General features: G+C 45.0%; 1 protein-coding gene across 4 annotated transcripts in view; it reads left to right on the plus strand.

Moving 5' to 3' along the window:
• kat80 (katanin p80) overlaps nt 1-12,448 on the plus strand; it is a 239,222-nt gene that overhangs the window by 188,061 nt on the left and 38,713 nt on the right. For all 4 annotated transcript variants that reach the window (XM_037427880.2, XM_075877832.1, XM_075877834.1 and 1 more), the window contains 2 exons: nt 743-925; nt 10,958-11,125. In XM_037427880.2, coding sequence (XP_037283777.2) covers nt 743-925; nt 10,958-11,125 — 351 coding nt within the window. The remainder of the gene's footprint in view (nt 1-742; nt 926-10,957; nt 11,126-12,448) is intronic.

Genomic DNA, 12,448 nt, shown 5'->3' on the forward strand with positions numbered 1-12,448 from the left:
CGGCATGGTATTTCGAAGTTGTCTTATCAAGAATGAGGCAATGCGGGGGCCAAATTGTATTATGTAAATGCCGACAACCCTTCATGTGTGAAAGGCAAAGATGCTATTTCCTCAGCCTCGATAGCCCTGCCGCGGTGGTCTAGTCGCTAAGGTACTCGGCTGCTGACCCGTAGGTCACGGGATCAAATCCCAGCTGTGGCGGCTACATTTCCAATGGAGGCGGAAATGTTGTAGGCGCGTGTGCTCAGATTATGGTGCACGTTAAAGAACCCCAGGTGGTCGAAATTTCCGGAGCCCTCCACTATGGCGTCTTTCATAATCATATGGTGGTTTTGGGACGTTAAACCCCACATATCAATCAATCAATCTCAGCCTCGATATAATGAACGTGGATATTCAAATTATTGGTTATAACGAAACAAATGAAGAATAGTCTGCTCATGGATCTAGTGTTACAATATATATTTTTAATGAATTTTTAAATATGACATAGTTGTTTTCGTGCCAGATTTTCATACCATATGTGACTTAGTTGTAATGAGGTTATAGTTTATATTTATTACATCTAGAGCACCGTAGCCAGATAAACAAAATTGGCAAAAAACAAGTTGTGTCCATGGGTGTGCACACTACACTTTGCGATTATGTTATTTAGTGAAAAATGGGCTCAGCACTGCTAGTCACTACCCTGATTGCTCGTTTTCTTTCATCAAGGTGTTCCAAAACTCATTTGCTATTGCAGGTAGTGGAAAGCAGTTCGACAGTCTCTATAGTGCGCCCTGTCATGAGTGTGCTGCCTGACAGCAAGGAAGCCCTGGCGCCACCTCAGAAAGCGGTTGTTCACCCTGAACAGAAGCAGTCAGTGGATTTTGTTCCTTCACAGAGGGACACTCCAGCAGGCCTGGATCTTGACGAGTTTCTTCCGGTGAGCATTTGCTAGACTTGGCAAACATGAAAACAGTGATGCCTTTGTTCTTTAGACTACTTCACATCATTGAAGAACTGCTCACAGCATATGTATGCGTACTTGAGCTGTTAGGGAAGAATTCAATGAAAGATATGTGTTGACAAAAGAGTAGGTGGTGCATGCTTTTTAACCCTCTCAGCCCTGGTGGTGTCAATTGATGCTATCACACAATATTTTCTCTAGCAATTCAGAAGCAAAATCAGAACTGCCAATTCTTAGGGAAGTATGTCTTCATTGATTCCCACTGTGATTAATGCCACCATTGTGGCATTTTTGCAGAGATAGAAGTCAAAAAGATGATGCCATGTCAGTAACTGGGTGACACTGTGTAATGTAAATTTAGCATATGCACTCTCACTGTTTATTTGTAGTGCTCAAGCTGCATTAGTGTTCTTAATGCTTTTCGAAAGATTCTACCTAATTACTGAACAATTTGCTCTGCATAAGATTGTGTGTTATCTACATGCTGCTTTTTTTTTTCTTTTCGCTGCACTTTTTCACTGCGAAGAGGCGTCACAGCTGTGCTCTCTAGGAGCCTCACTGCTGTGGTACCACACGGGCAGGTGAACATGCGCTGGCACTCCATCACTCGATCTCGCCATGGAATCATTTAGTCCTGCCAGCTAGGCTGTCTATGTGTGTGCTTCAGTGCAAGCAACTGGCCGAGTCCGTTTATTGAGTACATATATCTAGATGACAAAGTGCAAAATTCTTTAGAACAAGCAATGTTGCCTGCCTAAACAGTGGAGCTAAGGCAGACTAGATTAGCACATTTTATACTATTAGCTTACGAAGCACTGATGTGTGCCAAGATCGAAACTGCTGGAGCCACTGCCATCATTCAGCAGTAGAAACAACAACAAGAAGAGGTTTAGTGGAACAGTGTGTGCAGAGACTGAAGTTCCATAGAACCTGGTTGATATATTTCGAAAAAAATGTGGAAGATTATGTGCAATCCAGGAAAATGTATGATCTGAATCCAGCAAAATTCAGGCTGACAAGTATATATAGAAGTGTAAGGGCACAAAAACATTTATTTCTTCAAAAGAAGTAATTTTCTGGTGCTGTCTTTCACCTTTCAGAAGATTAAAGGGTCCCTGAAACACTTTTTCAAGTAACTATGGAATGAATTCACTGGAAGAGCTTATTGCCTTATGAATTCAACGCCGCAAAAATTTTATGAATTAGTCTTATACGAGTGGAGTTACGAAGATTTGTCGCATGCTGCCAACGCATTCTCTCTTCTTTCGTCCCGACCGAAGTGCTGGAAGCTAAGCAGAGAAAGATGAAAGGGGCAAAGATATACGTCATGCGTGCCTCGTGACCTGGAGCACTTTTTTCTTCTTTCTTTTTCTTTGAATGCACGGCTTTTTCAGAGTGTCATCACGCGTGCACATGTGGATATGTTGCGGCCTCCCTCGGCGATCTCTGTTACAACCGAGCGTGCCATGTTCAAATCAGCCAATGGTTGATCGATGGGTCGCTACACGTGATTTTTGAGCATCTTCCATCACTTGTCGACAGAAGAGAAGGCAATTTTCAGCTGACTTTGATAATTTATTGTGAATTCCAGGCTGCATGCTGTGCTATAATATTTGGCTCGCGTGTTGTCGGAAGCTTCTACTACCGATCGGCAGTATTTTCTGAGCATGCTCAAAAAGTGTTGCAGGGTCCCTTTAATGTGTGATCCAGGAAAATTTGCGATTCGAATCCAGCACTAATTGGCGCTGACAAGTCCACATAGATGTGTAAGGGCAAAAAAACATTTATTTCTTAAAAGACATTTTTTCTTAAAACATTTTTTCTTAAAAGATTTATTTCTTATGCTGCTTTCTCTCACCCTTGGACAATAAAAGCTCTTTCTGCACACATTGTAGACCCTTGTCCGCATTTTCATTGTTTTTTCTTCAAAAGAAACTTCATAAAGCTTCCAGTCCAGGAAGGGCTTCAGCAAAGTTAGCTAGTTGGTGCATGCTTTCTTTCTCACCTCTGTCTTCCGGTGTCTCATCCCTCACCTCCTTCGCTGCGTTGTCCCCCACCACCTCCGCGACAATCTCGGTGACACTTTGCCGCTCGCAAGTCAGGACATTGTCGTCTATCGAGATAAACTCAGCGAAGGGTGCATCGGAACTCCTCATCGATGTCGTCATCAATGTCGAGTATGCATGCCACAGTGTTGTCTTTGCCGCGCTCCGTATCTTGTGATGCAAGCTGCCACCGAAGGATATTCAGCTTCTCCTGAATCGACAAGGGCTTGCACTTCCCCGACGCCATGCTTAACGCAACTGTTTGAAATCATGAACTACTGAGTAAGGTGCAGCCTCGCACAGGGCCTGACTTGCATGTCTATAAATTTGTTTTTTTATCTCCTTAAAGTAGCGACAATCACTTAGGCCCCGACAACGACTCTCATTGGGCGGTGCTCGTTTCCTTTGGAGGTTACTCTGCAGAGTTGCAGACACCCTGATAACACAGCAAGGCATGCATCCCCCGCTAATGACTGGAGGATTAGCCGGGGGAGATAGGCACGTCGCGTTGGCATCTTTCTAGCTGAAAGGTGGTGCGTTGGTTAATCTTCTAAAAGAAGAACATGGTGGCAGACTCCAGCTGAGTGTGAGATGGTGTCGGGAAAATAGGCAGATGTAGCAAAAGTGAGAAATCAAGTGATTTAAAGCATTGCTACCACTGTGCGGAACGTTGTGTTAGGGAGGAAGCACGTGCGTCTCGTGCCGAGCCGAAGCGTGGAGAATTTAAGGTGAGCGACAGAGCATCCATACTTTGTTCCGCATTGTTAGCTCCGTAGTGTTCTCGGCTGTTGTAGTGTGGGACAATTGCATTTTCATGCACCGTGCTACGGATGAAGGCTTTGCAGTGATGAGTGAAATCATGCCAAGGTGCCAGCAGAGAAAGAAAGCCACTGTGCTACTGAAAACAAAAAGCATTTTTTGAAAACCGTTGAAGACTTCGACGGCTCAGATGGGTCTGTATGTGGTTCACAGAGAGCTGGGGCACTGATGGAGAGGGCGACCTGGCCTTTCAAGAAGCACGGAGGAGACGATTAAGTATAAATCGGATAAGATGCGGCGGGGGATGGAGGGGAATGACAATTTAGCGCAGCAAAGAAACCGCCGTCGCTGCGCGGCGGTAATCTGCCACTTGGCGCTTCACAAGCACGCGAATGCGATTTGTTTGCACACCTGAATGAGAATTTTGCCCGCAGAAGATATCATGGCCGCAGTTTGCCGCAATACCAAACGTTGCTGCCGAATAATCGTATTTTCCGGGAACATATTAGGCGGAACGTAGTAACACATAGCTCTATGAGGGCATTTCTAGTTTTTGCGATTGTGAGTGTAGGAGCTGAAAAATCGTATTAAGCGGGAACGTATCAACGTTTTGCTGGATACCAAAATTAAAACTACTGGAGCCACCACAGTCGTTCAACAATAGAAACGAGGAGAAGTTTAATGAAACACTGTGTGTGTAGACTGAAGTATGCCAAGGTTGAAACTGCTGGAGCCACCGCAGTCGTTCAGCAAGGGAAACAACAAGGAGAAGAAGTTTACTTTGTGCATAGACTGAAGTACATCAAAATCAAAGCTGCTGGATCGACTGCTTTTGTTCAGCAAAAGAAACAAGAAGTTTAATGAAACACTGTGTGTGTAGACTGAAGTATGCCAAGGTCGAAACTGCTGGAACCACTGCAGTCGTTCAGCTAGAGAAACAACAACAACAAGGAGATGAAGTTTAATGAAACACAGTGAGCATAAGCTGAAGTATACCAAAATCGAAACTGCTGGGGCCACTGCCATCATTGAGCAACAGAAACAACAAGAAAAAAGGTTTACTGAAACACTGTGTGCATACCTAGTCTTTGCAAAACCAAGCCAAGGTCACCTTTCGCTCAGGACAGCTAGGTTCAGAAGAGTTAAACCTCACCCACTGTTTTGTTTTTGTTCTTGCTTCCTCCATCAACATGTATTGTTGCAAAAGTAATGTTGGAAATGCACGTGGCCTTAGGCAGCTAATGAAGGAACAGGACAACGTTTGGAGAGACACGCATGCAGTGTATGGCCTGTGTGGCGTGTGTTTATTATGTGTGAGTAAACTATTTCTTTTCTTACGAGGTCGAAGATAACATTTCAGAAGTGGGATTGCCATCCAATCGCCATGGTGAGAAAATGAGTTGGTTCGGTCTGCGAAGCCTGTAAACGTAAGCCTAATGGAACGCACTGACGAACGAGTCAACCCGATTGGTGGTGGAGACGCGGACTCCAACCATGGAGACAAGATCACAGCTCGTGAACTGCTACAAGCTATTCAAGAAAAGGACCGTCTACTATCGACCCTGCTGGAACGACTGACTGTGCCGGTGCAACCTCAACCAGCGCCAACGTTCCAGGTAATTCCCGACTTGAGCCACAACATAGTCCCTTCAACAGCCCTGAAGATGCTCCTTCGGTGCACGAGTGGATCGAAAATGTTCGTTGAACATCTATCCTTCACGGGTGGCCAGCTGCGTACACCCTGGAAACAGCCAAGGCGCGATTGTTAGGAGCTGCCAAGGACTGGTACGGTTTGAGCAGTTCTCAGATTACGTCAAGGGAGGAATTAGAGACACGCTTCTGTCAGACCTTTGTCAGCCAGACTTGTGTTGCAGAACGGTGGCGCAGGATGCTATAGTGCGTGCAGCAGCGTAATGAGTGCACGGTCGTCTACTTGCACTCTAAGGTGTGTCTTTGCCACGAACTCAGCCTGAACTTCAACGATACGCGAGAGCAAGTTATATTCGAGCTGAGGTCGCGCGAATTCTGCATCATGCTCTTGGGTCGGACGCATCAAGATGATGACGACCTGCTGCACGACATTTTGTAGCTCAAACGCATCGAACTGGAACAACAACGGCTTTTCGGCACACACAACCGAAGCCAAAAATCGCCTTCAGGTTCAGAACACTGCCTGCCCGCTACCACGACAAGAAAATTGACGACCGACGCGAACCAAGGAGCGGAACGGCGCCAACCATTGCTGCCTGTCGACCGACACGCCACACCTGAGTCTGACGTCTACGTGATAGGCCGTCGTCTGGTCTCAACAGGAAGTGCCCCGGCTGAAGCAGACGCCCAGAGTCTACAAGAACTGGAAGTCGTGCCTGATGTGACCCTCAAAGGACTGTTTTTTCCGTTTTTCAAACAAGCCCCGCCACATGTCGAGAATTTCGGAGACAGAAAAGCACCTACAATGAAGGAGGGAGAAGATCTGAAGCCCAAGATGTCTGTCGGAGCAATGGGAAAGCAAAAAGACAAGGGTGAAACCGAAGCTGAGAGCGAAGGAAAGCCAAAAAAGAAGAACGAAGGCGAAGCCCAGGCGAAAGAAAAGCAAATAAACTCGCAACCCAGTGCTGTGAGAACATACAGCGAGGCGGAGAAATTGAAACTAAACCCAACAGCGGAAGAAACCGCACCAAAATACAGCGAAGAAAAGAAAAATGAAGAAGACGAAGAAACAGCCCAGGGACAAAAGGCGACTCGTAAGGAGGAGGGTGAGGTTGCAGAAGACCAAAAATCGGCGCCAACCATTGCTGCCTGTCGATTGACACGCCACACCTGAGTCTGACGTCTACATGATAGGCCGTCGTCTGGTCTCAACAGGAAGTGCCCCGGCTGAAGCAGACGCCCAGAGTCTACAAGAACTGGAAGTCGTGCCTGATGTGACCCTCAAAGGACCGTTTTTTCCGTTTTTCAAACAAGCCCCGCCACATGTCGAGAATTTCGGAGACAGAAAAGCACCTACAATGAAGGAGGGAGAAGATCTGAAGCCCAAGATGTCTGTCGGAGCAATGGGAAAGCAAAAAGACAAGGGTGAAACCGAAGCTGAGAGCGAAGGAAAGCCAAAAAAGAAGAACGAAGGCGAAGCCCAGGCGAAAGAAAAGCTAATAAACTCGCAACCCAGTGCTGTGAGAACATACAGCGAGGCGGAGAAATTGAAAGTAAACCCAACAGCGGAAGAAACCGCACGAAGATACAGCGAAGAAAAGAAAAATGAAGAAGACGAAGAAACAGCCCAGGGACAAAAGGCGACTCGTAAGGAGGAGGGTGAGGTTGCAGAAGACCAAAAATCGGCGCCAACCATTGCTGCCTGTCGATTGACACGCCACACCTGAGTCTGACGTCTACATGATAGGCCGTCGTCTGGTCTCAACAGGAAGTGCCCCGGCTGAAGCAGACGCCCAGAGTCTACAAGAACTGGAAGTCGTGCCTGATGTGACCCTCAAAGGACCGTTTTTTCCGTTTTTCAAACAAGCCCCGCCACATGTCGAGAATTTCGGAGACAGAAAAGCACCTACAATGAAGGAGGGAGAAGATCTGAAGCCCAAGATGTCTGTCGGAGCAATGGGAAAGCAAAAAGACAAGGGTGAAACCGAAGCTGAGAGCGAAGGAAAGCCAAAAAAGAAGAACGAAGGCGAAGCCCAGGCGAAAGAAAAGCAAATAAACTCGCAACCCAGTGCTGTGAGAACATACAGCGAGGCGGAGAAATTGAAAGTAAACCCAACAGCGGAAGAAACCGCACGAAGATACAGCGAAGAAAAGAAAAATGAAGAAGACGAAGAAACAGCCCAGGGACAAAAGGCGACTCGTAAGGAGGAGGGTGAGGTTGCAGAAGACCAAAAATCGAAAAACCAGCCGAGCCAAGACGACAAAACGAAAGACAAACCACTGAAAGAATCGGGAAAAAGTGCCGGAGAGCAGACACAAAGAAAGAGCGAACAGCCCTGGACCAACCCGAACGAAGATAGTGAACCGAAACAGCCGAAGCCAACAGAACCAGACTACACTAAGAACATTGGTGATGCCGGAGCAAATTCGAAGAAAGAACCGCCACAGACTGGCCAACAAAAGTCGATTCCCAAGCCTGACCAAGCTTCAAAGCCGCAGTTTAGATAAGAAGACACTGGCATCGTGCATGTTGTGGCTTTCTTCAAAGTCAAGCCAGTCAAGATGGCCGGAAGTTACGACATTCTCATGAAAGTTTCCCGCCACGAACAGGCGAACTTCTGCGTGCCGTGAAGAACTTAACGCGTCAGTGTATAGGCATAGCTAATTTCTTGTGTTATTGGTTTGTTTCTGTTTATTTTGTTTCTATCGTGTGGGAATCAAAAAGTAGTTTAACAGGATGGCCGAGCATTTGCATAAAAAAAGCACTTGGGTAACTTTGCCAAAAGCACCTGAATGAGGTTGTTAAGCTCTGCAGGATGGCCGAGTGTTGGAAATGCACGTGGCCTGAGGCAGCTAGTGAAGGAAGGGGATGACATGATGACGTTCGGAGAGACACACTTGCAGTGTATGGCCTGTGTGGTGTTTGTAGCCTGTGTGGCGTATCAGTTATAGCCTGTGTGGCGTGTGTTTATTACGTGTGAGTAAATTATTTCTTTTCTTACGAGGTTGAAGGTAACAGTAAGTATTATAGTATTGCCTCGCTTATACATTTCTCACTCATATGTTTGCTTACAAAAAACTTTTCTGTAGTCTGGTTCCAGCAAATAATTACAGACACTTATATATATTCAAATCCATTTTTTCGCACGTCTATCTCGAACTGCCTGGTACACTGAAACATGCTGCTTTGCTAGATTATCTGAGGATGTGCATCAATGAGCTTGGTGATGTGGACTGCTAATAGGCCATCCAAGTGCTCCAGAAAGAATATGGTTCTGGCAGAGCCTGTTGTACTCAAGGTTTACCTCCATGCCACCGCTGACGTCAGTTGTTTAGATGTTAAAGAGGCATCAGACGCAGGCTCCATTTGGTAGCGCTTGACTGAATCTTTGGGTTGAGGAACGGATGCTTGGAAGTTGAGAAAAAGAAAAGGAGCAAGTTTACTGACACCTTTTGTACACTTATTTACATAGTAAAATTGTAAAGATAAAGTGACAAGCGAACTGGATGAACTATTAACCCAGCGCCCAGAGCCTCTTCTTCCACTTTGCATCATCGTTTTAACCCTTCAGGCTGGCTTCTGCTTCTTGATTGAAACTAATCACGCACACGACACCACCCACCATGGCACCAGCCAAGAACACACTGTCAACCGATGGTTCATTGCGCTCACTGATGCAGAGTTCCTGTGACCAATGACACTCACCTGGCATCAACTGGGAAGACAAGTCGGTAGGCAAGTTGCTTCGTCTCTTGCCAGAAGCACAGGAAAGGGTTTATGATGACTTAATTGCTCTTGTCAAGGTATTTGAGACAGGTCGGCACAGTAGCAGGTCCAAACAAGTCAAAACGGTCCATTGTGGAGGTGATGCTAGCTTTGACTACGCTCTGCTGTTCATAGCAGCTCACAAGGTTCTCTTACCTTTGTGGGGCACTTCCCACTGCGTGTAGGCTGTTTCTGATAAGGGCCAAGGCGACTCGAGTTGTGGGAATGCATATCCTGTCCACTTCTCATAGACAACTCGTCGCCAGTGACGGTCAGTCATTGCAGGGCATGAAGGAAACACCAGACTTCTATCAAAAACTTCTTCTGAGCTAAAGTCCGATGCATTAGGTTGGTTTCATCATCTAGCAGCCCTTTTTTTTTTTTTTCAAATTTAAACTGTATATTTGCATTATAAGTTTCCCAACTAATGCCCTTTTTTTTTCATCCTGTAGTCCCATGAAATGTATATTAGAAAAGTTTTGTACTATAATCATTGTTATATTATTAATAATCAGTTGACTCTAGATCATTAAAACTGTAAATACTCAAACAACCAAATGAAGAAAAAGTACTTTTCTTGTAGATCAAGCATTCATCCAGTGCTAGTTGTCCTGTAACTTCGTCTCACAATGAAAGAAAAGCAGTAGAAGTTGTTTCTATACACTTGATCTAGGCAAAACTTTTGAAGTAGCACAATTTTTCTTGATCTCATTTGTCATTAGCCGAGACGAAACCTTGCATAAGCAAAGCTTCAGGCATTTTATTCTTCATAATAATCTACAATTTGACATCTTATGTGGTGTGTCCTCGGAAAGATCTGGATGGCTTGATTGTAGCCTTTCAGACAAGGATAGCAACAATGCACTATTTTTGCCCTAGAGCACCACATTTGAACAAAGTCATGCAAGATTTTTTTAACCTTGTCTGAAAACTATTCAAGCTCCTATAAACGTGGTATCTCAATATTATTGCTCTGCAGACAGTAGGGGATGAATGATTTCCTGTCAAATAGCCAAAATTTCTTCCTCTTTTCTTGGTAAACCACCAAACATATGGGCGTGATATCTATTGGCATACTATCTTAGAGGCTATTTCTCAAGTTGTGTGGGTACCATGGCTTTCCACAGGGTGCCTCCATTTGCCGGCAGTCCACATGTCTGATCTATATGTTGTGGGTAATGCTGTCAAAGAAAAAGAAATAGAAAAAATGCTCAATTCATACTTTCAGCAGTGCCACTTTAGGGTCGGATATTGCCCCTTGCCATCGTCTGCTGTGTTGCTTCCAGCACTCTTGTGGCAATAAAAGGAAAGAGTGGGCATGAATTTCATGAAATAACTTCGGTATGCTTGACAGTAGAAAAATATTGTCTGTCTGTGATAATGGTACCTCGGGGGACATTTCTGAGGTCCCATTTGCCATAATTCCTCATATCTTTTGGGTGCACTTCTTCAAGCTCTAAAGTAAGAGGGAAAGAGCGTGTGAATTCCCTGAGTATGCAGTACTATAGCTTAAAGCATACTTTCCGTTTATGTTCAGATTCAAGTACCTATAGATCATAGGTAAGATAACAAGTAGACACAAGAAAATGCAAATGTGTGGTGTTGTCAGCTAATAGTAGTATGTGAATTTGTTAGTGCGATCATGATGCTACTCGTTATACTCTGCAAGAAATATTCACTGAAGCATGTGAATGTTGTGACATGTGTACATGTTATCTTCACAAATTTTTTTTTAGGTAATGATGTGCAAGAGGCTGCAATGAACTTTCCTCTCTTTATCTTTTTCAGCCGCATTTGCAAGCAAGTTTACACCAAGGCAGTGCTGGCATACCCGAGATGTCAGAGGCTGAAGCATTACGTACGATTGCTGAGCAGCACAAGACCCTGCTGGCAGTGTTGCACCACCGCCAGAGGAATATAAAAATTGTTCTGGCCCAGTGGAGCAAGGATCCAAAGGTACGATTGGGTTGTTAATTGTAGAGAGAAGTTATTTGTAATGCAGGAAGGCATGAAGAAATGTTTACGGTTACTCAACCCTTCGGGTCTTTTTGTATTTTAAGAAATCTCATGAACTGCACTATGTCTCATTAAGAATTCCAATTAATATGCACCTTTGTGATGCTTGCACTCATCACTGACTCTCTTGGAATAAATTCTGGCGATGACTGTCCTTTTCAATGGTAGAAAAAAGCCTAATGGGATGCACAATAGAAGTAGATCTTTAGAGCTGATGCTCTCAAAATCTACTTAGGTGATTGAGAGAAGAGAAAGTGACTGCCCCCCCCCCCCCCCCCAATATAGGGGGCTGGTGCAAAGTCTAGCGCACACATTGACTTAAATCAAGAACCTTTGCCTCCCTCACTTAATGGGAACCCTGCACATGCTTATGCCCACAATTCGCAGGAGGGATGGTCACTTTAATAAATACAGTCGAACCCCGCTACAACGAACGCCACTTCAATAAAATTTCCGCTACAACGAAAAATTCACGGTTCCCCGTTCCCCGTCAGCAGTTCATAGGCGTCAATGCATAAATATTGCCGCCACAACGAACACTTTTTCTTCTGCCGTCCTGCTTCAACGAAATTTCACAATGCAATTTCACGGCGCATGTGGTGGGTAATTTGAAGTGTGCTAACATGACACGAACCACTAAAACGTGATTTTATTTCAAGATAAGCACTTGCTCGACACAAAATAACACTACGAGCTTTCTGAACCGCTATTTCAACGATCAACGTCGACTTAAAAGGGGACATGGGTTTTAGAAGGCCAAAAATTGCAAAAAAATCGACTTCTTGAAGTTGACATTTTCGGAATCTGTACCGATTTTCGCACATATCTGAGAAGTTTCTAGCTTTTTGCGTCATTATTTCTGGCGCAAGATCAATTTATAACATCTCTGTGAGATGAATGTGAGCACAAATTGACGCTAAAATTGCACCTTTTTCGTGCCAAACTGTTGCCGTTACACACGAGCTATCATGTTCATCTTGGTCTCGTTTGGAAGGGTCATTCTTGATATTCAATTTCCTGCCACCACGGGCTCGCCTTGCTCGTTGGTTTTTTAGCAAAAATGCGTCATCTACTAGCGCACACTTCTGTTGGCTGCTTGGGGCACGTGAGAAAACCTAGGCATCCGATTGGCCAAGTGGCGTTTCCGGCGTCTGCTTCACCATTGCCACGCGCGCAGGCATGCGTCATTTTGTCATGGTGCTGCTGTCTGCCTGCGGCTGTAAAGAAGTTCCGTGCTACAGTAATTTGTGAAGCGGGTGTGGC

Source organism: Rhipicephalus microplus, chromosome X (genome assembly GCF_043290135.1).
Source record: "Rhipicephalus microplus isolate Deutch F79 chromosome X, USDA_Rmic, whole genome shotgun sequence".
NCBI lineage: Eukaryota > Metazoa > Arthropoda > Arachnida > Ixodida > Ixodidae > Rhipicephalus > Rhipicephalus microplus.